This window comes from Megalops cyprinoides, chromosome 12, assembly GCF_013368585.1.
Source record: "Megalops cyprinoides isolate fMegCyp1 chromosome 12, fMegCyp1.pri, whole genome shotgun sequence".
NCBI classification, from domain to species: Eukaryota; Metazoa; Chordata; class Actinopteri; order Elopiformes; family Megalopidae; genus Megalops; species Megalops cyprinoides.
Genome location: NC_050594.1, coordinates 15,142,357 through 15,168,396, shown reverse-complemented (window position 1 = coordinate 15,168,396; position 26,040 = coordinate 15,142,357). Strand labels below are relative to the sequence as shown.

At 47.6% G+C, this 26,040-nt stretch overlaps 1 protein-coding gene across 1 annotated transcript; it reads right to left on the bottom strand.

Moving 5' to 3' along the window:
- Nucleotides 1-935: 935 nt before the first annotated feature.
- maco1b (macoilin 1b) lies at nucleotides 936-24,936 on the bottom strand. Its single transcript, XM_036541899.1, has 11 exons — nucleotides 24,661-24,936; nucleotides 15,598-15,739; nucleotides 14,015-14,141; nucleotides 10,992-11,115; nucleotides 9,952-10,130; nucleotides 8,433-9,027; nucleotides 3,816-3,974; nucleotides 2,626-2,808; nucleotides 2,352-2,472; nucleotides 1,722-1,896; nucleotides 936-1,217 (listed from the first exon to the last, which is right to left on the bottom strand). The coding sequence occupies exons 1-11, from the start codon at nucleotides 24,738-24,740 to the stop codon at nucleotides 1,015-1,017; spliced, it is 2,088 nt and encodes a 695-aa protein (XP_036397792.1). The 5' UTR covers nucleotides 24,741-24,936; the 3' UTR covers nucleotides 936-1,014.
- Nucleotides 24,937-26,040: the final 1,104 nt, after the last annotated feature.

Here is a 26,040-nt window from a genome sequence, read left to right as displayed (position 1 = left end):
CACTGTTCACATGACTGGCGAATCGAATTAATTTGTCGGGCACACGGGAGACGGATCAACCGTAACGGTGTACTTTTTCCTCCTGTGTTTCACATAGTGTTCTTCGTCTTCAATCCTGTCAGATTTGGTCCAACAGGAAATAATAGGTGTGTTCAAAGCTACAACAACATCCCATAATATTTAGGCCGTGTCATTTGATCCATTGGGGTTATTCCCCCCCCCGAAATACAGCACAGCTTTCCAAAATTTCACCATTTTCTACTTTTTAACAAGGACTGGCTTTAGCATTTTAAGTGTGTCTGAAAACAACAAATGCCTCAAAGCTGCAATTTTAAACAATTTGTCTATGAGTTTCAGATCCACTGGTTCAGGCCGATTAGTGCACTGACAGAGGGAGCTCTCTAATCATGTGTGAAAAGTACTGGAAGTACACGGAAAGAAAGCCGGGGTTTGGGTTGGCGTTGCCCTTGCTACATTCTTTTGAACATAACGACGGTTGCACTCTACCACGGAAAACAAACACGCTCCTGCATTCACAGCTTCAGTTAGGCTTCCTTGCGTCGGACATGAGAGTGACAAGATCCTGCTGGTCAGTATGGAGGGCTTGGTTCACTGTAAAATTCATAAATCCAAAGGCAAGAAAAAAAAAAAACGAGTCATGGAGGGGGGTAAACATAAAAGAAGCAATTATGCACTGAGGGACAAAGTACAGACGCCAAATTCTGTGAGGTTTTCTAAACATTTACAAGGAAAAAAAAAACAACATTGGGCAATCCCAGTCCACATCACGTCCCTTCTTTTTTTCCTCCTCTGCTTGAACTACAACAAATACAGTCACACGATACAATGTCTTCTTCACCAGGAGAGAGCGAGAAAAAAAAAAAAAAAAGAAAAAAAAAAAAAAAAAAACACTCTTGCTCAGCGTTGGACGCACTGAGATAATCTTGGCCTGGGCCCCCTCTCCCCCCGGAGGGGCCGAACGCGAAACGTGGGGGCGCTGGGCTCCGCCCGCGTTCACTTCTTCAGAGGCTGGTAGACAGAGGCGTTGGGGTCCAGGCCGGAGGGACTGGTGTCCATGAACTTGGAGGAGTAGTGTGGGGCCACTGGGCTCATGTTGTTGGTGTCGGCTGTGTAGGCGATGCTGGGCATGACCGCCATCACCTCGGCGATCTTCTGTTTCAGGTCTTTTATCTCCTGGTCCTTCTGCAGTATCTGACCTGTGCGCCAACCCAGAGAAAAGCCGAATGTTAAGAGGATGGACCCGTTCTTTACCCCCACCATCCCAACCCCACTGAACTACAACCACACATGCAGACAGCACAGCCATTTGGAGTCAAAAATGATTATTTAAAAAAAAAAAAAACAACATATAGCGCTGTCCTGCACAGAAATAAAAGGATTCTCAGTAAAGCTGTGCAAACATTGTTGAAAAAGTTTTAAATATCTTAGAAGTCTCAAAGGACTTGTCTCAATATATCAAAATTAACACATCAAGGATATCTGGCAAAAAAACCATACCATAAAAATGCAAATAAGCTGAAGTTTATTCGTAGCTCAGTGTGGGACAAAAAACAAAGCAGTAAAAATGGGGTAATGCTGAAATGCTCAGTCAGAATTAGGCCTCCCTTAGGGGGTGGTTCCTTACACAGGAAGAAAAGAACAAAGTAACAATCATACCGGCGTGAAGTGTCATCAGATCTGGGAAGTGCTACACAGCGTACCTTGTGCAATCTCTAGCTGTCTCTTGGCATCTCCCAGTGCGGAGAAGAGGTCCAGTTTGATGCGGGTCTCCGCGCTGAGGCTGTTTTCTAAGTGCTGCGTCTTGTCCTGCATGGCTGAGAGCGCTGACATCAGCACCTCCGTGTCTTTTTCGTTCTCCTTGTATTTGCGCAGCTCCTGGAGGGGGCAGTGAGAAATGCAGAGAGAAACACATCACCTCAAAGACATGGAACAGGGCATCAGTGCCCAGACAACCAGTCGCCAGATGGCACTTTCACACCATCACAGCAGTACTGACACTTTAATAGACATCAGCCTTTCCCGTGAGACACTGAAAACAGGCCCTGATTCACTACGGTTCCCATAGGACTTCGTGCGGAGTTCCCCTGGTGTCCCGGTGTCCCCCACCAGGTTAAATCCCTTAGTTTGGCCATCTGATCATCCCCCAGGTTATGTGGTTAAAGAATCCCCTTGTTGTCTACCTCAGGTGGTGTGTGGAAAGTTCTGGCACGTTCATAAGATGGTGATATACATTGGTAGTATCTGAAGCAAACCCCACACTATAAAGTGATCTGAAATGTATGAGTGTCAAACTGGGTGAGTCTTGTAGGGATCAGGGGTGAGAGTCTCACCTGTACTTTCATCTCCAGCTCTCGGATTTGTTCCTCTTTGAGCTTGATGTCGATGGTGAGCTTCTTGCACTCTGATTCCAGCTCTCTGATGCGAGTCCTCAGGGTCTCCGTGCACTCGCCCCTGCAGGGACAGGAAGAGGGACAGGGAGTGAGGGGACAGCACGCTTCCTCTTTACTCGGTCAGGTCCCGAGGAGGGGGCACTGCAGGCGGAAACAAAAGGTGGCTTAAAGGTGCAGAGGCTAAAGCTCGAGTGAGCGCTTGTGGACGCAGTACCTGGACGCAGCAGCCAGCGCTACGGCCCGCGCCGCCGTCGCCTCCTCCGCCTTCTTGCGCTTCTTTTCCTCTGCCAGCTGCTTCTCTGCGGCCGCCCGCGCCTCCTGCTCGGCCTTCAGCCTCTTCTCCAGCTGCCCCACCGCCTGCTTGTCCTTCTGTTTAGCCTGGACGGCATTGTGGAGCCTGCAGGGACACGCAGGAATGCAAAAGGTCAGTGTTCGGCGAGTTAGCACCACCTAGTGGGGGGTCTGAGTCCTACCAGCCTCTTATCCGCTCAGAACCAGAGGGCCAAAGAAGCAGGGCCTACAGCCAACACCAAGCCTGTGCGCTCTCCACACTGTCCGTCGTAAACAAGAACTCTGGCACCTAACACCTAACATCACTATAGATCCTACAGCTCTTACAGAAGAGGAACATGGAGCTAACGTTACTACCTGATAGAAAAGGAACACTTGTGCTGGCATCATATTAGTGGTTGTTTTCTTCTGAGCGCTTCACTAGCAAGCCAAACCTCTATCAATAAATAGTATTAAAAAAAACATGGCTGCCCTTCGATGTTCTGTACAAAAACACCAGTGATGAAGAATCACACTGTCCTGAGTTACCCTCAGTTGTGGATCCAGTACACCCAGAAAAAGACCATGGGAAAAGAAGGCATTCTTTTAGATCCGGTTCCACTGAATCTGGGATTCTACATTAGTCAAGGGGCCGATCAGAGATCAGGCAGACAAGAATGCAACGGAAACTCCCTGGACCGAGCCAAGGAGCCCAGCGAGAAGAGACAGTGAGCGTAGCAAGTGCCCGGCCTCTGCCAATCCAGGTGGAAGGAGGAGAGCCAAATAGGCCAAAGTTTCTACCCCAAACTTTCAAACGTGCTCTGAATAAGAACTTCCTTGCCTCTTACCAATACCGTAAGGTGAGTACATTTTTGTATCTCATGTTGTTAGCATCCATGGAGCCATTTCATTGAAATATCATTGATTTGGAGCGACTACATAATATGAACCTGCACGTAGTTGACTACACGACCCGATATTGAAAAGAAACCTTTTAACAAAGAGACCCAGCTAAAGAACAGCGATCTCCTCTGTAACTGGTTCTTTTGTATGCACGCGAGTGCACTTCCATTCGTTTTTCAGCAGCTGGACTTTGAAAAGCGTGTCACGTGCTCTGACCCCAGCCCAGCTCACTTGTTCTGCAGCAGCTCGTTCTCCTGCCGCAGCTGGCCCAGCTCGGAGCGGATGCTCCGCTCCGTGCTGCTCAGGGAGCCGATCTGACTGCGCAGGTCCTGCTCCACCTGCCGGCTGGCCTGCAGATCCGCCTTCAGCTTCTTCACGTCCTGCTCCAGCCTAGGGAGGGAGAGAGGGAGAGAAAGAGACAAGCGCAGAAGGAGAAGGAGTGAGGCTTCACGGATCACGGGCGGAGGAAATCTTCTCCCTTAGCTCATTTTCATCAAAAAGAAATCCCGAAGACATTTTCTCCCCTCGGAGAACAAGTATACAACCCGAGGGATTTCCCTGTCTGCAATAAAATGCCATGTGAATGCAAGCAGGCAAATTGAGGAAATTGATGTAACTTGTAGTGTTTTTTTTTTTTTTACTGTGCGTGCACACACAAACCCACACAAACACATTCACACAGCAGGTGTATGCAAATGCAAAAGTCAAACAATGTAAGCAGAGAGCTTTACACTCGGACACCTGGAAGAACACAGCACCAGTAGAATTTCTGCTCTCCAAGCCTCCTGATTCTGCCTTCCACACCACCAGCTTCTTCACAAAGTTAACAAAAATCCAGCTGCCTTTCATTAGAATCACTGTGGTCATCTGCATCGCCCCCTACTGCACAGTCACCCAGAGTTCTCTCACATGAGACTTACATTAGCCTCACTGACATACAGTTAGGCCTGCTTCCAATTCATCTCACCTGAGTCAGGCATGGAAGCGCAATGCAACAATCACTTCATAAATTAACAGCTGAGTGTGCTGTGCCAGATTAAACACACAACTGCCGTGACTGAGCTGGATTTCCTTGTCCACGGCATGGAGGGTGTTCGTTTACTTGCAGCTGAAGACCTCACTGAGCTCAATAAACTGAATTGCTGCTGCCATTTAGGCCATTACATTTTTGTCCACTAGATGGCAGCAAGCACCAAAAGTAAAACCACATCACAGCCATCATAATATTTCTCAATCTGCAGTTAAAAAAAATACAGAGTGATGAGAGTGGGGAATGCAGAACAAGAGGGCATAGAAAGATATTTTAGAGCATGTTTAAAAAAAACAAGAACACTGTGTGTCCTTTCTGAGTATTTTTATGAAGAAATAAAAATGCTGACAGATCACACCCGTTTCTAAGCAGCATGAATTTTCCACAACTCTAGCAAGTATGCAGACACAAGTGTGTGTGTGCGCGTGTATGCATGTGCTTGTGTACGTGCATGTGCACATTTGTGTGAGAGCTTTCCAACAGAAACAGAGTGAGAGGGAAGGGAGGTGGCAGGCTAAGCTCGACTGGAGAACACCTGGTCTTTCAGGAGAGGTGACGGGCAGACCGCGAGAGGGGAACGGGCAGATAGCCGGGGGGGTAAGTCTGCACCTGTCCCACCGCGTCGGTGTGTGTGTCGTCTGCACTCCTCTCTGCTTACTCAGAAACTATATCTGTCCCAATGCCTCCCCCCGTCATGTCCCCACGCAGCCAGAGACTGTGACTGCACCCTGACCTGTGGAGCTACCCCACACAGCCAGAGACAGTGACTGCACCCTGACCTGTGGAGCTACCCCACACAGCCAGAGACTGTGACTGCACCCTGACCTGTGGAGCTACCCCACACAGCCAGAGACAGTGACTGCACCCTGACCTGTGGAGCTACCCCACACAGCCAGAGACTGTGACTGCACCCTGACCTGTGGAGCTACCCCACACAGCCAGAGACTGTGACTGTACCCTGACCTGTGGAGCTACCCCACACAGCCAGAGACTGTGACTGTACCCTGACCTGTGGAGCTACCCCACACAGCCAGAGACTGTGACTGCACTCTGACTTATGGAAATACCCCACACAGCCAGAGACTGTGACTGCACTCTGACCTGTGGAAATACCCCACACAGCCAGAGACTGTGACTGCACCCTGACCTGTGGAAATACCCCACACAGCCAAAGACGATGACTGCACCCTGACCTGTGGAAATACCCCACGCATCCAGAGACGGTGACTGCACCCTGACCTGTACCCACCCCCTACTTCACCCAACACACACACGCACGCACGCACACAACTATTGAATGACCCACATAACTAAACAGTTATCTGCATAGCTGCTAAAGCCCACATGCTTCTTCGTGCTCCGTCCGAACTAATCGAAAAGGGGAAAATCATTTTTTGAGAGTGTGTAACTAGATGAGAAAAAGAATTCTTGGAGAATGAGAATTCTAACTATACGACTGTAGTAGTAACCCACCATGGAAGAAGATAAAAGACTTTATACAGCATACCGCCAAACAGAGAAAGGTGTTATAATTCACTTTCCCACAAGCAGAGCACTTCACTTCTGCATACTATAGCCACAGCTGTATGGCTGAGATAAGGACACTATAACAAGATACCAGAAACAATGGTTCCTCTCCCCCCACACCATTCTCCAAGCGCCCACTACCTGAAGTACTGCTCCCCAGAGCAAAACTACTTCCCAGGCTCACTCCACTCCTCTCCCTCTCCTTCTTTCTTTTAATGCCTTAAAAAGAGAAAGGAAAGCAAAAAAAGCATCACTAAAGAATTCCACTGAGGCTCTGTGGCCCGTTCTGCCACGGTGGGACCCGCCAGATGAAATTCTGGCACACTGGCCAGCAGAAACAGGCATTCCAGCGTAATGACACCCCTGGAGAGTGTTCGGCTGTGACGCGCAGGAAAACCTTCCGCCGGGGGACACAGGGCACGCTGACCACCCTGCTGCAGCTGAGCGTGGGATACTCCCAGAGAGAGGCCGTCTTCCGTGACGCCAAAGCACGCTGACACTCGCTGTCAGCAAAGACCACTCCGCACCGCTACGCTCATGAATATTCACGAGCTGGCAAGCCTGGGATTTCTGGCGGTCACAAAACCTTTGGTGGATGGAATCAGAAGCGAGCCGGCGAAGGGTCCCCCTGCCAACCAGCTGCCATCTGCTTCTGCAGTGAGTGGCACTCCTCTACGCAAACGGCGGGGGAGGCGGTTCTGTGAAGCAGAGCCGAGGGGTCAAAGGCCGTGCCTGCTAACGTGTGGTTCCCCACCACGTGGCATGTTGGGGCAGTGAGTTTTAATCACAGCGAGACCGCAGCCAATCAATTTCATTTACGGGCGTGCTTCTTTTTACATTCTCCTCTTTTGCCAATCAATCATTTTTTTTTTTTTTTTAATTTTCATAGCATTTTTTCCAATCAAGATTGATCTTGATTCTGTGTGTGTGTTCGTGTATGCGTTTGTATGTGCATGAATCTGCATGCGTGTCTGCATTTGTGTCTGTTAATATATGTGTGTCTTCCTGTGCATGTGTCTGTCTGGGTCCAGTTGTGTAACTCTCAGTACTGCCTGCCACCATCCTGGCTGAAACCACCAATAATGTCGCACCAAGGAAGAAGGAAAGTGAAACAGTGGCCCCCATAACAAAGCAGGCCAGATGACACTGCATCAACCCCAGCACTGCCGGGAGCCAGTGATATACATTTCTGGGAGTGTTGCCAACAAATTAGAGATCAAACCAGCACACCCACGTTGCCTTCTTCTTCTAAAAACAACCTCATCTCAACTCTCAGGAGCAACGGTGAAGTGTGACACTTTAGTTCACAGCTAACTTTGCATCTAGCCCAGCTGAAGGTGCTGCTGTACAGCGTTGCTTACATACAGCGTTACGGGACAGGAAAAGAGGTAAGAGCTCAGTCAGCTCTGCCCGTCACAGAGGCTGCACTTTTCAAAAGCGTTTCACACCTTCACAGAGACACAGGAAATGATGCGCAGACATCACAGGGCTGGTGAGACATGGGGCTACACACAGAGCTGTGGGGCCTCATCACACGTGTGACACACATTACAAACCCCCCCCCCCCCCCCCCCCCACCCCCCAGCCCACTGCAGGAAGTCTGATAAGGAGTCACACAGCTGTGTCCAACCGCTGATTAACTGCATGAACCATTAACAGGTCTCTAACACATGGTCATGGTCACATCACAGTCACACGTGGTCCTAGTGTGGTATGTCACCTCTGCACCTGGTCATGTAGCCCTGCTGGGAACCTCAGCATTCAGAGCTGCTTGCACGCTACGGGGAGTCTTAACTTAAGGCTGCAACATTAAGTAGGGTGTGGGTTTGTGCTGCATAAGCCATAGCACAAGGCATAAGACACAAAATAATAATTAATTATAAATTGTGTGCTCATGACCTGATCAACATTTCACAACGCGGCTTGTGTGTGCACACGTGACATGCCTCACACACTTGTGCGTGTTTGTGTGCATGCCTGGTCAGAGGTTCACACTGTTATTGCTATTTGTCCATGTGTGAATGTGTGTGTGTCTGTGTGTGTCTCTATGTGGTCAGAGGTTCATACAGTTGTGCATGCGTGGGGTGGCAGTGTAGCATAGTGGTTAAGGAACAGTACTCGTAACTGAAAGGTTGCCGGTTCGATTCCCCACGGTGGCACTGCTGCTGTACCCTTGGGCATGGTACTTAACCCTTAACCCTTATCTCTGGATAAGAGCGTCTGAGAAATGCCAATAACGTAATGTAATGTAGTGCGCATACCCGGTCACAGGTTCCCACAGGCTGACGTACCGTACGAGCGCGTCGGGCTTGCTCAGCTGGTTGTTGGGTATGCAGTTGTCCGTTGGGTCTCTGTGCGAGGCGGTGGCCGGGCTCTTCCCCGCTGGACATTTCTGCTTCCTCTCATTCTTGCTGGTGGAGGAAGATGAGGAGGTGGAGGAGGAGGAAGAGTTGGAGGTGGTGGAGGAGAGGACGCTGCCATTGGTGGCGCTGTGGCTGCGGGGGGAAGAGTTGACCGCGCCTCCGGCGCTGGCGTTCTTGTAGTTTTTAGAGGAAGAGGAGGAAGAGGAGGAGGAGGCGCAGCCCCCGATCTCCTCCTTCAGCAGGAGGTTCTCCGTGCTCCCTGCCAGGTCGTTGTTCAGTCTCCTGCTGTTGATATGGTTCTCCATGTACTCCATCTCCTGGAGTTTGGAGTCCGTGGACGGCAGAATGCTGCTGCCCACGTCCAGGCCGTGCTGCTTCCTGGCCTCCCTGCAGTCCCGGCCCTCCTTCCCTTTGTCTCTGTACTCCAGCTCTGGCAGCGCGGATGACAGCTTTTTGCTGGCGGGGGTGCCGTTCTGCGACACCAGCGTGGACTCCACCTCCGACATCCCTTTGGCAGCCGCGGCTGTGGGGGAACAGAGAGAGGGGGTGAGGCGGAGTGAGGAGCGGCGGGGGCCAAGCCAAGAGGGAGCGCACTGTGTGGGTCATGTGTAGTTTAGGCCACAGTGGTGTGTGTGTGTGAGAGTGTGTGAGAGTGTGAGAGAGTGTGAGAGAGTGCGAGAGAGTGCGAGAGAGTGCGAGAGAGTGCGAGAGAGTGCGAGAGAGTGCGAGAGAGTGCGAGAGAGTGCGAGAGAGTGTGTGTGAGGTCTCAAATACACACGAATGTCAGAGAGGAAAAGAGAGACAACCCTGCAGGACCAGAAACAGAGCACACTGATGTAGAGAGATTACACACACGTGCATTCCATTCCTGGACTTAAACATTTAGCAACAAACACTTTAAAGCATAAAACACTGCAAACAAGTTAGGTCAGTCTGCTATCTATGCGAGGGCTTTGTCACTGACAATGCGGAAGGGTTAAACCCTTAGAATTGCCTTATTATCCACGTGATTCCAGAGCCATCTTAGTTAAGTTACAGTACAATCAGCCTTTATCACAAATAAAAAAAGCCCTTCTTTCTGCTGGTGTCAGGTATGTGATTGGATAGTTCTGGATGGGGCGCAGTGTGGCCTGTCCACCAGCATTTTGTGAACTGTGCCTAACACGCCCACAGAGGACGCCTAGCGTGCAACACAGGGGGAGGGAGAGAGAGAGAGAGAGAGAGAGAGACAGAAAGCACAGGAATTCTGGCATTGTCATTCAGCAGCCTGTGACCACACCACTGTGGTGCCACTGTTTTCCTGAAAATCAGGCCAGTGTGTTGTTTTTGTGTATTTACTGACAGAAGGGCTGCTCTCAGAGAGAGAGAGGGAGAGAGAGGGAGAGAGAGGGAGAGAGAGAGAGAGAGAGAGAGAGCGCAGTCACGGCTGCACTGGGGCACGGCTCACCTTCCTCCGCCTCACGCTCCTGCCTCTGGAGCAGCTGCTGCTCGGGGGGAAGCGCCTGCTGCAGCAGCTGCATGTAGAACTCGTTCTCCCGCTGCACCTCCTTCTGCTTCCGCAGGCGCATCTTGTAGCTGACGTAGCTCTTAAAGCCGAAGCCCAGCGTCACCACCGGGTAGCCGATACTGAGGGAGACAGAGGGGAGAGAGAGGGGAGAAGGAAGGGAGAGAGGGGAGAGGAGAGGGAGAGGAGAGGGAAGGGAGAGAGGGGAGAGGAGAGGGAGAGGAGAAAGAGCAGAGAGGAAAGAGCAGAGAAGACAGGAGAGCAGAGAGGAATGGAGGAGAGGGAGGGGAGAAAGAGGGGAAAGAGACATGAGAGAGGGGAGAAGGGAGAGAGACAGGGGAGAGAGGAGAGAGGGGAATGAGGGAGTCAAAGAGAGTAGCCAGCAATGGAGTGAGAGAAAGAAGCAGAGAGACAACAAAAAGATTCATACAGGAGCATGGAGACAAAGGCCACAGCAGCACGAGACCCTGGATGCCTTTTTACCTACAGACTGCAAGCCTAACAAGCGGAAATAATTCTGTGTACATGTGGGCAATGAGGTGTAAAAACTCCTGGCTGTGATTACCTCAGGGACTAGCTAAGGTTACAGACTGCCTCTTAACATCAGGATTCCCAATCAGGTCAAAGCTCCTGGAAATAAGCTCTCCTCTTGGACAAAACACAAAGACTAACTGTTGAGACCATGACAAATATTTGATAAGACAATCACGCACACTAAATTCCAGCTGCAGTACCCTTGTATCGAATGCATAATGCATTATTTTCCTGTCTCACAGGAATTCACTGCTACTTCTCAGCCAGAGCATTTGAATCATTTGTTTATTGCTGTGTTTGTACATAACACAGCTTCCAAATTATAATCAAATGTACTTTTTATACCAGATGATGTCTGATATTGATTACTGGAACAAAGGCAATGTCAAACAATAAGGTGCCATGGAAGGCTGCTCATAAAGCCAAATCAGGAAAAAAAAAAAACTCACCAATGCGCAGCAAATGGACGACACAAGTCGACGTGGAAATTTTTCAGATCTTTGAATCTGATGGCTGCCTCTATATATACGAAGAGTATCCATAGCGACACGGTGGGTAGGCACACCCCTCTTTCTGTGGGGTACAGGGAAGAAAGGCGTCAAACTGCGGATTCCAGGGGCCAGCTCAGCTAACCTGATGCGCAACTTTGCCGATGCATGTTGGGTATGTTAAAGCAAAGTCATTACCCCATTGTTACACTGGAGTAACACTGCAAGTTAGCGATATCTGTGGAACTTAAAAAAATTAATGATTATGAAACGGTGACAAAAAAATAATCCACATCAATCATTTACACAAAAAATAACACAGGTCTACAGATGGTAGCACACGCAACAATTTCTATGTTAAAATTGTTTCCTTGCAGTCAAAATGACTGTAGGGAAACAATTACTACCGAAATCATCTGAGAACTGAGAGTCATTCAAGGCTTTTGAAATTTGGTTCTCAAAATAAAAAACAAAAAATTTCATGATTTTTTCATTTATTCTTGTTTATGAACATTCCTAAAATGCCATAACAACACTGCCACAACATCACCACAGCTTTGCTAGGCTGCTTTGTGGAAGCTGGCATGAGGTCTAACAGTTTCACAAGCAACCGCTGGTGACAGAACTGCTCCCAAGCCTGCCCTTACACTTATCGCATATAGAACCATCCCCACCCCGAACACACACACACACACACACACACACACACACACACACACACACACACACACACACACACACACACACTCAACTGCCTAAGCAACTGAACACAGATCTTGAGTGACAGGTGACTCAGCTGTTGCTGTTTGGATACCGCTTGTACACCATTACATCAAAGCAGGCACTGCCTTGGCAACAGACTGAAGGCTTGCTTTGGTTTTGTTTAATTTTATTCAAACATTCTCCATAGCTGGATTTATGAGGGAAAATGATAGACACGGTAGAGCTTCAGGGTCATCCTACTTGACAGTCGATAATCCTTGATGGTGAGGTTTCTTTTAGTATAAGCCTCTTCTTTTGTTATGAAGCCACGACAGAGCTATGAATAACTGTTAAGGACAAACAAACTCGTGGGCCGGTAGCCTCTCCACTGTCTCTCAGACAGAAATACCCAGAGAGGCGTGCTGGAGGAGCGGCCTGGAATAAAGATAGCTGCATTTCGGAGCCATGGAGGAGCCGCCACAGGCTCTGCTGCGGAGCCCCTATCTGTCTCTGTGCCACACAGGCTCTGCTGCGGAGCCCCTATCCGTCTCTGTGCCACAGGCTCTGCTGCGGAGCCCCTATCCGTCTCTGTGCCGCGCAGGCTCTGCCGTGGAGCCCCTATCCGTCTCTGTGCCACACAGGCTCTGCTGCGGAGCCCCTATCCGTCTCTGTGCCACAGGCTCTGCTGCGGAGCCCCTATCCGTCTCTGTGCCACAGGCTCTGCTGCGGAGCCCCTATCCGTCTCTGTGCCACAGGCTCTGCTGCGGAGCCCCTATCCGTCTCTGTGCCGCGCAGGCTCTGCCGTGGAGCCCCTATCCGTCTCTGTGCCGCGCAGGCTCTGCTGTGGAGCCCCTATCCGCCTCTGTGCCACAGGCTCTGCTGCGGAGCCCCTATCTGTCTCTGTGCCACACAGGCTCTGCCGTGGAGCCCCTATCCGTCTCTGTGCCACACAGGCTCTGCTGTGGAGCCCCTATCCTCTCTGTGCCCCGCAGGCTCTGCTGCGGAGCCCCTATCGGTCTCTGTGCCACACAGGGGCTTCATCTGAGGTACAGCTAAATCTGACCGTCACCCGACACTCACACAAACACTGCCCCGGATTCTCAGAAGCAGCACTTTGCAAACAAGATAACACACAGAGCGGGTTACCCAACGCCTGGAAAACATGCTGCCATCCACACACACACAGACACACACACACACATACACTCCCAACTCAGACCCACCCTCCTTATGGTTTTGAGTACACACAAACAAAATTCAAGAGCAAGTTTATGTATGTCTATACACAATGCAGTCTTGACATATCAATGTGTACATGTGTAACATAATTAATATATCGATATCATAATACACATCCAGGAACACAAGCACACACTCACATTCTTACACACAGGCATATATCTGCAAAGCAGCCTTGTTAAAGCTACGTGCTAATGTTCCTCTTAAGGTATGCGTTACAGAGAGTCTTTCTCTCCTCACTGCTTGTGCTTACATTAGCCTAGACACCCAAGGCGTTCCTCATTTACTACAGTAATCACTCACTACTGCAATTACCAATACCTACAGGCCTTTTTCATATCACATAAAGGTCCATGTTTCATTTCTGTTCGATTTTGAAATGAAATATTTATTTTAGAATAATGCTTTGAAAATCACAAAATGATGAAGGTAGATTCTTTGAAAGATAAATGTTGGAACAGTACAAAGCTCTTATGAACTCCAGAAGATCATTTTCCTTTTCCCCTGCATGAAACACTGACAAGTTACAAACCATAACTGAGCAATGAGCATGGTTCCTCTTCAAATCAGATTGTTCAAATCAGACTGTTAAATGACTTCACTAAAAGACAAGTGTAAATATTTTAAGGGCCAGTTTCATTGCTGCAATCCAAACACTTTGACGACAGAAGAGCAGAGGGAAGCAATTTTTGAGAGAAGTTACTTTCTAAATATTTTGTGCCTGTGCACACGCTAGCGATCACTTTTAGCAGTGAATACCAGTCACCACTGAGAGCTGGCACTGGGCTTAATGTACAAGCCAGCAAACTAGCCACGAGCACACTGACTCTATGGAACTTATTTCCCAAAAAAAAAAAAAAAATTTATGGCGTTTTAAATTTAGGCAATTTTCCTTCACTTTTCAAGGACAGTGGGGTATTTGCTCACTCTACATCTCTGAATGAGGTATTTCTGTGCTCTGTTGCACATGCGGCTTTCTGCCTAAACGGAAACAGTCAGAGGCAGGCCTGCCGTCCCCATGCAGGCGAACAGGAGGAACGTACCTGTGTGCCACACGTACTGCACCCAAACGTAGGTGCTGGCGGCGAAGAACAGCCATTGCACTGGGATGAAGAGGAGGCATATAATGTCTGACGTAAACGCTACACAAACAAAGAACACTGAAAACGCCTGCAAGACAAAAACAAAGAAACCTCTGTGAGTAAAGTAACACACACCGATAGACACATTGAAAACAGCAACCACGTTTCACTGGCACAGCCCGTATAACCACCTCTTACTCTGTGTCAGGTGAGCGAGATGTTTGTGTACAGGTGTGTGTAACTCCTGTTATAACCAGTCTAAAAATAGACAGGAAAACATCTTTCCCAATTCCGCCCATAGATGAAATCATAAGCAGCAGCGGGACGCAGGACGCAGCAGTAGAAGTGGTCTAGTGACCACAAGGATATCCCTAGTGGGGCATTGCTTCTGTGCAATTGTATTTCAGCAGGTTTGCCTTGACAGAATGCCCAGCTGTGTATCAGGTAGGATGTATAGAGAAGCTCTGGGGCTTCTGCTGCATGAGGCCTGAGCAGTCTGCGCCTGCCACTAGCTGAATGTGGTGTGCACATTCATAGCTACACTCAAAGTGCCTTCATTCCAGCGCCTGCACGAGCCCCCTGGGTGAGTGCTACCGCTGAGCCTAATGATTCCACGCGTCACGCCTCTCCGTGCTCCCGCCCGCTCCTCCTGCTGGCTCCCCTGCGAGCGGCACCGTTAGCCACACCTGAATGTGCTGATGCTGTGGAAACGAGCATGTCGCAAGCACAGACAGGCAGGAGATCCGCTTTCATACAGCGGCTTTTTCCCCCCCTCTCGTTTTCTGACGGGTTTAAAATTCAGCTCAATGGTGCGCATTACAGGGGATATGCTGGGTATCTAAAGCAGCTCATCACTATTTTCATATCCATGTGTCTAAAAAAAGTATTCAGATTCCAAATTCTGATTCCGACAGATTTTACAGTGGGTTGTTCATATCCTAAACGATATACACTTGAAGTGACTGACGTGCATAAGCAGTCCACCTGATAAGACTGATTTGTTATATACTACTTCACCTCTGTAGTCATAGAGACAGTTTGGGTAGAGGGTGTGGGATGCATGTCAGGACTGGGGAAAAAAAAATAATAAAAAAAGAACAAGAGTACTGATACGCCCACTTCTGGAGTGAACAGCACCTTTGCGCCATCAGTTTCATGGCAGAGAGGCTGTCCACACCCTGCAGCTGGGAGTGTTCACAGCCAGGAATGTCTAACCTGGCGAGATGTCACACCAAACACAGTCCACCAATCACGGCATGTGGCTTGGGACGCCCCAAAGTCATAGCATCTCGCCAAGATCGGGAACATAATTTCCGCGATCGTTTTTTTCCCACTGCCAGTTCCGCTGCATCAGACCCGCCGGGCAAGGCGATGTTTCGCTTACGCAACGGCCGAAGCCACCCCAACGAATCACAATCAATCAATCTCAAACGATCGCTATCCAATCAAATATTCAGCTCAAAAAAAACATTTAATCAATATCAGAAATCTATACGCAGCATATTCCTTGTGGGGTGAAGCTCGTGTTTGTCAGAGACACTCACCAGCCCCTGGTATCTGAAGGAGTCGTACACGCTTCTGATGAACAGCCAGAAGGGCCAGAGGTACTCAAACCTGAACTCCAGCACAAAGTCTGCCAGCAGCACCAACGCCCACACCACCAAGAACTTCAGGTACAGGAAGGTACTGTGGGGAGAGACAGAGAGAGAGACAGAGAGAGAGAGAGTTAGCTTTGTCACCACTTCAGTTCATCAGGTTGCTGCTCTGATGAAGATACCTGTGAAACATGTTAAAGCAAGAATGAATAAATAAGTGTAAATAAATAATTGTGAGTGTTGTAATTTTTGTCAATGAAATGAACACCAGAGAAACATGAGGGGAGCATCTTGTCCCAATTATCTCAATGGTCTGTGTGCAGCAGAAAGTGACAACTGCGCCTCTCCCTCCAGCGTGAGTGAGATGGCAGCATGTCGGAGGCCCAATATAAACTGCTAAGGCTGTCCACCATGGTCCTGTTTGATCCAATTTCATTTCATTTGACTTGAATCAAGGTCACATGCATGACGAAATGACTCTCCACATCTAACAGGAGCCTTTTGGTTAACCTTTCCATTTCACGGCAGTGACACCACCTGGCTCCTACTCAACCCCACGCAAGCAGGGCTGGCACTCTGCGCTTAGCAGAGCCACGGGTCACCTGAGGGCCGACCACTACCAGCACCATGCAGTACAAGCAACAGGCCTGAGGCTGTGTTCAGAGCAAAACTCCAGAGCCATTAAACATTATGTATGTATGTGAATACTTGTGCGCATTGGAAAGATTAGTGGAGAATGCCCTGTATTTTTGGGATAAGCAGCTTATGGGCGGCAGGAAGAAGATATGTTATGTTCACAAGCTGTACATTCTGCTGGGGCATTTGGCAAGAGCCTGACAACATTTATTCCCCCTCCAGAGCAACACTCCGCCTCCTCTGTCCTCTGTGTGTGTGTGTGTGTGTGTGTGTGTGTTTGAGTGTTTGAAAACACTGACAGAAACAGACAGCCTTCCTGCTCACCAGTGTATCAGTTTTGTCGACGAAAGTGGGAAAAGAGAGTACTGACCTATGAAGCCTGTTTCACACCCAGGTAACGAAATACTGCACAACACAAGGGTGCTGACAATAAGAGGCAGCTCACCACATGTTCACACAGCTCTCCCTGATCACTGCAGGGCAACTCACACGTTACTGCACATGTTAAGGCACAGCTCTGCCCAATCATGAAGAACTACAGACACTGTAAAGTTAATGTAATTAACATCTTTCAGACCTCTTAAGCTAAATGAAACTGGCTTCTGTTCTGATCAGGTTTGTGAGACTGTTTGTGAGGCCTTTAGCTGACTCTTTGGGAACATTAGTTTTAATGGAGCAATGCCACCAGTTCAGGGGGCAAGGTTGGGAAAAAGGGTGAAGCCAAGATGCAGCCTAAAGGTGCTCTAGGCAAGCAGCACATTACCTCCAAGCCAACAACAGTATTATTCTTATTTATTACTTATGCAATAAAGAATATTTACATAATAGTTTGACATAAACTTCATATCAGAGGCTGTTCAAACTAAAAAAAAGCCCTGAAAAAAGAGGCAATTGGTCATTGCTTCCCATCCTAACTTCATCTCATTACATGGATCATCCTCACCTGCATTAAAGGTTCAATGTGCCAAAGCTCCACACAGCTACAAAAGCCAAACTACTACCACTGTATCTGCCATACAAGCAGCCAGTGTTGCCCTTGTAAATTGTAAAGATAGCTCATAAAAAGAAAGACAAGTACAACATTTAACATTGTTACTATTCCAGTCGATGACAATCACTACACATGAGAGACAATTCATAAAAGCATTAACTAACATGTTTCACTCTACAAATGAAGTGACAGCTGTTGAGTAAGTTACATTTTACCCCTCAGATAAAATGTCAGAATTAGATGCACATTTGATACAAAAAGACAGGTGGACATTATGAGGTGACAAACCTCCGCGCTGACTGACTGCACGACACTTACTTCTTGTTAACAGGCAACAGGAGTAAATGCCTTGTAATAAAATGTACCAAATGGTGAGGTTATTTCCTATTTAAGCTTAGCTGTGAATTAGCTTGTCAGTTTGGCTAAGCATAGAAATAAGGCCAATTATAAAATGCATGTTCATAGCTGTTAAAGTCAAGCACATTTGGCCTCAGCCAAATAACTATATGTGGCGAGTACTACTTTTATGACTGAACACTTAGTAACGTTACAGATGAATTGGTGAATCTTTCGCATTTGAAATGGATGACTGTATTCCATTATTAATCGTCATTTGCCTCACATGTGCTGCATGACAGACGATAAGAACAAACACATGAGACCTAGAACATATTGTCCTGTGAGGTGATGAAAATCCCATTATAAATGTGTGAAGTATTCCCTGTGGGCTCCCACTGCTGTAGGGAAACAGACACGTTAATTGTGAACACTCAGTTTCCATTGTAACGCGACACAAAGAAACTTGGGTGGGTTCGACCTCTCGCTGATGATGGAGTGCCTCTGAGAATAGCCCATCTTCGCATGATCTATGATGTCAGAACGTGGTTAATCAAAACTGAACGGGGGATGAAGGCAGCTCCCAAGAAACCTTACTTCAGACAGCCTCATTCAAATTGCAGCCTGCTTCATTACATACTCGAGAGCCCCAATCCTGGCAGCTTTTGAGCTCTCATTAAATTACTAAAAACTGAGGAAAGGAAAGCTAAATTGGTGAAACGAACTCAATGATTAGCTGAATCGGGCGCTTAAGTGCCCGGCCGTAATGAAATCCTGCAGACCTCTATGGCCACGGCCGAGTTGCTCCGTGATGAATCATCAGTCATATCGGTGCCTGAAAAGCAGGGTGACTGTCACAGCACAGCACATCATCAATATAATAAGAGGCCGTTTCATACGTGGGTAGGTTGTGTGCTTGTGGTTTAGCTCAGCCCCACAGGGTGTTAGTGAGATTAGTTTGGTTAGGTTACTTGGTAAAGACGCGTCTTTAAACCCCCTGGTTCTCTACCCCTCCTTCTGACACAGCGTTCTGAAACTCCTCCAGCCCTAATACGATGCAGCTGCTCCCAGCAGCGCACACCAGAACAGACCCGCGTTTGTTTTACCAAGTGGCCAAGAGGAGCCCGTCACTCCGCGTTTTGTGGAAAGTCAGAAAATAAACACCAGCACATTGAGCTAGAATTTCCCCATCTTTTTCCTTTTTTTTTTTTTTAAATTTCCTTTTACTTTTTTTTTTCTGGACCGGGCATCCACACACCAGTGACAGTGTTTCTCTGAAATCAAAATTCTCTGAAATCTAACATGCTGTCAGGATGCTTTGTCAGTGAAGCCACTGCTAATAAAGACAGAGGGTAGGATCAGTGGTTCCTAAACTGTGGGTCATGGTGGGGGTCTAATAAATGTACACATTCTACATTCTGTTCTGGGCTTGGTTGGGACACCCAGGAAGCTGCTGTTTTAACATAGGAAACCCCCTATTGCACCCATGACCCTCACCAAAACTGGCCCACCTATACCACTGTGCACCTCCTCATGTAGTACCCTTCGACCCCCCACCCCTCTGCTCACCCACCCTAAGCCACTGCAAACACCCCTCACAGCTGCCTTGCCCCCTCTACGCTCACACTGCTCTCCCCTTGCTGTCCCAGCAGCCTTCTCTCACCCCATCACACCCCCCTCTGTCCATCACTTTGTTTTTTTTTAAATTAATGAGACACATCATTTATTAAATCATTTCAAATACATCTTTGATGTATTGCTTACTGCGTAGACTGAGTAATGCGGTCTGGGTGGATGACGTTTGACTTTTCAGACACACCCCTCCCCCTTAAACATGTTCCAACATGTTCTCTCTCCTAACGCCCCATCATTCACCAAGTGCTGATGACCTAAATGGGAACAGCTACCTCAAAAGGCAGGTCTCACACACACACACACACACACACAGAGGAAACACAGGAACCTCAATACCATGGATGCCAAGCATACAGCGTTCACTCTAAACCTTTTCGTCCAACCACAAATTGCAACGGGGTTGTTCCTTCTTCCAGCGATGACCTCATCTAAGCTGTCAGACGCTAAAAACACCACCTGACTTCCTAGAGCTATGAAAGATGAGATTACAACGACACATGCAAACACGCATACAAATACGGATGAATTTATACAAGACGAACGGGGGGAAACCGCACAGGATGACCAGTGTGAAAATCACACCTCCACACCAACATTGCAAATTACATTTCAGCACCGAGGGAACAGACAAGGAACAGCTTTGTAAATCAAAAGACTAGCCAAGGAACCCCCAACACACAAACACACACACACACACACACACACACACACACACACACACACACACACACACACACAAACACAAACACAAACACACACACACACACACACACACACACACAAACACACAGACAGCAACTATAATTACACCAACATGCCAGTATCTGAAAAGCCAGAAATCTGCCGTTAGGTCGCAAGCTACAGCTGTTTAATAGCAGTAATTCACATAGCTAGATGACCTAGGCAGATGCAACAGCCCTGTAATTACGTGCTGAGGGACAAGAAAGGAAAGTGAAACAGAACTGCAATAATGAGCTCAGTGACGTAGCTAGCTAGTTAATTCTCAATGCTCAATTCTCAAACTCAGTCCTGGGGATCCCTGTGTTTGCGCGCTTTTATTCCTACCAATCCCATAATTAGCCTTCAAGTTGTTTCAAGAAGAACACAAGTTGAACTCAATACCATCTACTTTTATTGCAGATTCTTTCTTTCTCCCAGGCAGGTGTTTAACTTCAGTAACCAGGTGTCCACACCTTGAGCATTTTGGGCTACGGCCTCATTGCAGGTCTCAATCACTTCATTTATTTAATACATATAAGCCCTCTTCACAGACTACAGGTCCAATATTATTTGTCAGCACCTGTCAAGGTCAGGTAGAACAAAAGCCAGCATAAACCGGGCTCTCCAGCATTTAGTCTGAGAGGACTACTGCTATATGCAAGCTTGCAGCTGGCACTCATTGGCTAATGAGGGAACATGCTGCTAACCTGCTCGCACATTTCACAATCAGGCTAACAGAGTGACACAATCAGTGAGTGACAGAAAGACAGAGGGACACATACACTGCGACGGCGAGATGAGACAGTTGACATCTGGAGACCGAAATAGTACATGACTGAGAATGCACGCGGGGGTCATCTACATCAGAATGACACTCATTTTTAAAACTTTATTTACAACAGCGCACCTCTGCAGACCTCCGCCAAACAGCATCATACTGACAGAACGTGCCAGACGAAACTGCTTTCTCACCCATTCTGGTTCAAGACGAAAAGAGAATATGTATCAATCCAGCTGAAGACACTACCGAACCCTGCAAACTCTTCGGCGCTCTTTGGAATGATGCACACTCAACAATCTGGTGATTCAAATACCAAAACTCAAATAAGAAAACAGACCCTACAGAATTGATACCATGGTCACTAAAAACATGGATGTCCACTTCAACTCAAGATGCTACAGTCAGCACCTATAAAAGTGACTGATCAAGGTGAACAGCATTCATTGTGCTCCGCAATGAGGAAGTAAGTACATTTTGGCAACAACTGACAGAAGTATTTTTTTGGGCAAGATATCCCATCATGTCTTCTGAGGTCATTAGCAGGCCAAAACAGATAACCTGCTCCAGCCACCCTGCAAAGTGCAGCAAGAGACATGGACGTACCACATGCCAGTTCCTCTTTCAGGCCTACATCTGTCTTCTGTCTCACAGGGGACCTGTCATTGCACTATTGGCAAAAGCGAACAGGTTTCACCTGGCAAACAGGATTGTGTGCGCCATTTACCGCTAGCACTGGGGTGGAAACTGCAGCATCAATGATGGAAGTTTGAGCCATTCCAGGCTTAACAAGAAACTGATGTGGAAACCACCGCCATGCAAGCCCTACTGATCTGCACTGAACTGTTAAAGTCTTCTGCCAAATCCTGGAACGGCTCAAGCCGCTATTATATGGGAGCGTCATTCCCATCCCCACAGCGTGTCCACCTCCAGCATCTAACTGTCAGCGTGCGCCATCACCACTATGACATAAAGTAACACACCCTTGGAACATAACTTTATACAGCAACTCTATAACCTGAGGATAACATGAGTGTAGCATCAGTAAGGCTGGCAGATGTGGAGAGGACTTAGTGCACTGATCACTCACAGCTCTAACACATAGCTGTTCCCCCATGTAGCATCATCCTCTCTTCCTTAATCACAAGTGGACAATGAACAGACTGCCCACCCCTCACCATTACCATCCCATTGCATATCAGGGATTATCAGAATACTTAACAGGGAACGTGGACAGTGACAACTCAGTGAGTATGACAGCATTCATATGCATCTGATGTGTGTGTGACTGTTCACTCACAGTCTCTCCCATGCAAAGGGTCTTCCTTTCAGTTTTGATGACGTCCTCTTATCTGCAGTGCCTCGGCCACATCACAGCAGATAACCTGAGCGAAGCGTGCGATGACCCTCACGCTGCGCCAGCGCTGCCGGGCTCTGCTCTCTGTTAACACCACTGTGGCGGACAGAGCAGAGCTCCCTCCGCATGCAAAAACCCGCTGAGAAACGTATCGCTTTCAGGGTTTTAGCAGATAAACCTGACACAGGGCACAGGTTCGCCTCCTCTGCTCTCACACAACCCGCCCCGTGCCCTGCCACTCTGAAACTACAGGAGAGAGAGAATGAGGAGGATTGGGACAAGGGGACAGAGAGAGGGATCGCAGTGTTTTAAAGCAGAGCAACAGGTAATGGCAAAGCCTGCAGCTGAGGGGTTCGCCTCATTATCTTAATGCTGCCCGAGGGCCTCCGTCTCGCTCCTTCTGAACCCCTTCTGAGCCATGCTGTGCACATTGCCTGTTCCACCCACAAAACCAGCACTTTTACCACTTTTGTAAGCACACAAACATTTGACTGATTTACACTTGGTCATTCTTTAAAGCAAGTCCCTGTCCATCTTACACCTTAAACATTACAACCACTTCAAGATGTGCTAGTGACAGCACTTGCTCCTTTGGCAAACATATTTTCACGTCTTAATCAAATATAATCTCCTCAGATGGGTAATGCGCCTCTGCGTGTGCAACCGGCTGCATTTTGCAGCTCATCAAAGATGCAGCTGCTCCTGTGCCTTCCCTCTGACCCGATGCTAACACATTGATTTGGCGTCAGTGTGCGACTCTCAGCTCTCATTCAGCATGAGACAGGAAACAAAGATAATTTAATGATAAAATAAAAATGATGGTATAACCAGCGCAATGCACAATGACAATAAACTGAAATGACGATGAAGAAAACATCATAAGGCGCCGCTCTTCAGAGAAGATATCCAATGCCAAACCTCACCATTTCACACACAACATATTCTTTAGCACTTTCACACACATCAACACCCCCCAGCACACACACACACACACACACACACATACACACACACACACAAATTCTCCAGCAGCCAGCACTACATCTGGATCCTTGTCTGGCACCTGACATCAAAGTTGACTGCGGGTCACTGGAGGCACCATGGGCACAGCAACAAATGGCAGCTTACACTGCCTGTAATGTGTGTACACGCAGCCTCCATCTCTCAAAATAAAATTACAGAGTTCTTTAGCACGGCAGAATGAGTAAAACAGAGAATGGGCTTAATATAAATATTGACGTGTGCAAAATAATCTTTACTGGTATGACAATAAAGTAGTGAAAAAGCATGGCAGAGAACTACTGAATTAGAGCATGCACTGTGGTATATTGGGGGGGAGGGTGTCTCTTTTATTCTCTGAACATGACTGCGTCTGTGTGTATCACCTGCTCGGAACAAAGGGGATTACACGACCTCTTCAGATTACCTGGGCAGAGGAGAAGGCTGGCGTGGACCGCATTAAACGCTGACGGGACATGTAACGGGCACAGCGGCCAGGGATCACAGATAGGCACTGGGGGGTAAATTAAGATCTGCAGGCACTCGGCTGGTGTCTCTTTCTGTGTTGGACACGGGACAATATTTCATTTGCTACAGGCCCGTGCCTTACTTTAGGAGCGCTAACAGTCCCTATTACCACAAGTTGTCACTTTATATATACATACACAAATAACATGGTTATCAATCGGTAAACCTCTCCAGTGCAATTTGGGAGCATGTCATATTTTTAAAGAATCATTAAACTAAGCAACTAATTTAACCGCGCTTCACTTAACCACACTTAACTACAGCTGTAAATGATGTCATATGGACCCCATTTGTTCACCAAAGTAAAATCTTTATGAACAGAAAGGTAACGTCAGCCAGTCGATGGTAAATTGTTCTGTATTGTGAACGCACTTCATTCTAATTTTTTTTCCGCAAAACGGTTATGAAAAACATGAAAACATTGCAACAATTGTCTTCAAGACAACAGCAAAGCGTAATTGAACAGTCAACATGAAGTTTTGAGTGAGTAGTCAAACAACCATATGTTGCTTAAAACAGTCCTTCTAGCCCATCTACACTTTCCAATTAGACAGTACAAGTGTAGCAAACCTATTACAGACGTAGGAGTCGAGCTAGCTACATTGGATCGTTGCTACTGCCACGAAGCATGAAAACCCCGATGTAGATCCCTGTCAGTGCACGCAGTTGTAATTGTGTGTGTCCAGCCAGGTGTGCTACCGACATATTTTTCACTCGGCTAGTTTGTTATTTTGCTTAATTGAGGTTGCATTTCAGGCGAGCCCCCGGCTGCATCTCGGGGCCTAACAGTTAGCCAGCTAGCAAACTATCCCAAAACCAACCAGTGAGTCGAGTGGCGAGCTAAGCTAGCTAGCGTTGCAGGAATTACATTCCGACGCAGAACTCTTGTCGCCCGTGACACGGCGCACCGAGCCGAGGAGAGTACGCGAGCCAGACACCTGACAGCCCCGTTCCGCGAAGAGAAATCTCCAGGGTCTCCATTACGGCTGATCGTGTGAACACCCCCCCCCCCTCCCAGAGCTGCCTCCGTACCTGCCGTATATACCCTCGGTGATTCGGTTCCGTTTTAACGGCCGCCGGAGTTTGCTGCAGTCCGCATTGCGCCGCTTCATCCTCCTCCCCTTCGCTTCGGCTTCCTAATTCGTCTAGCAACCTTTTCCAGTTTCTTTCTTTAGCGGGCGATAAAAATAAATAAAAAAACACGATAAAAATGTATCGCTGTTATTATTTTTTCCACTGGAAACAAAGAAATAAATAAAAAGACTCCCTGTTAGACCCTCCTCTTTTCTTTCAGCGCAGACTCGACACGCCGCGCGATGTTTTGTGCAGGTATTGCTATGTGACACTCCGGTTATCCAATCACTCCCTTTGCAATGGCCTTTCATTTTGATTGATGCAAGAGCTGACCAGTTACGTTGGTCTGCTGGAAGTCACTTATGTAATTCTACCAAAGAAAGGGAACGGAGGAGGACCAACAGCGATTTCAACAACACGCTTGTGACACCAATCGGCTCCTGCGTTGACAAATCAGGTATTGCTGGTTGGCCTATGGGCTGGCAGAGGAGGGAGACTTTACGAAGATGGTGCGTACGCTAGTTGCGTTAATAGGTAAAGACTACGCACAATGACGGCTTGCCTACGTATCCGAATGACAGGGGCGTACAACCTTGTTAGCTGTGATTAGCATAAATGTGCTCAAATGATATTCCAAGTGACACGCAGTCAGTAACTGACGGCCCAATAATAAAACAGAATTCCAGTGTACATAGTGTCAAGTTGTTATGCATCGTAAACTGAGTGACGTTGGCTGCTTCCCAATCAGCCCTATGTGCTATCGCCGTAGCTAGAGGCCCCTCAAAAGATTTGTTCAACATCTTTGAGCGGGCCACTTGAGTTTGCGAATAGTGTAGGAGGGGGGAGGCGGGAGGTTTAAAATGTTCGCTCTGGGACACTCTTTTTCCTTACTTAACAACAACAGCAATCAAAATGCGTCGAGAGGAAAAGCATAGCTCAAAAATGTGCATGCACATTGTCAGTCAGTGCAAACATTTTAGGAAAAAATTTCAACAAGACGTTTGCCCAGATGGTTGTACCTTTGATGTCTCTAGTGGGTAATGCTGATTTGGATGTTATCCATTAAATTCACCAACGATAACTTGATAAAATAATATGACAAAAGTGTAAACACGAAGGCAGTGTATTAAATGCAACACAATAAACTGAAGGATATATATCTAAAGAGATGTAGACCTATTTCAAAGACATACATTATAGATAACTGGATACTGCAGCAGCTTCAAAGCATAAACAATCCTGTCTTATTGTTCACACAAATAATTTACATTTATTTAGAGAGGTCATCAGAGATCTTGATTCTGAAGAAAAAAAAGTGGTTGGGGAATGGAAAGGACG

Coding starts and splice junctions, on each gene's coding strand:
- maco1b (XM_036541899.1), bottom strand. CDS start 24,740: ATGAAGCGGCGCAATGCGGACTGCAGCAAACTCCGGCGGCCGTTAAAA. Junction 11,116..14,014: donor GCAGTACGTGTGGCACACAG/GTACGTTCCTCC, acceptor TGTACCCCACAG/AAAGAGGGGTGTGCCTACCC. Junction 3,975..8,432: donor AAGCCCGACGCGCTCGTACG/GTACGTCAGCCT, acceptor CTCCCTCCCTAG/GCTGGAGCAGGACGTGAAGA.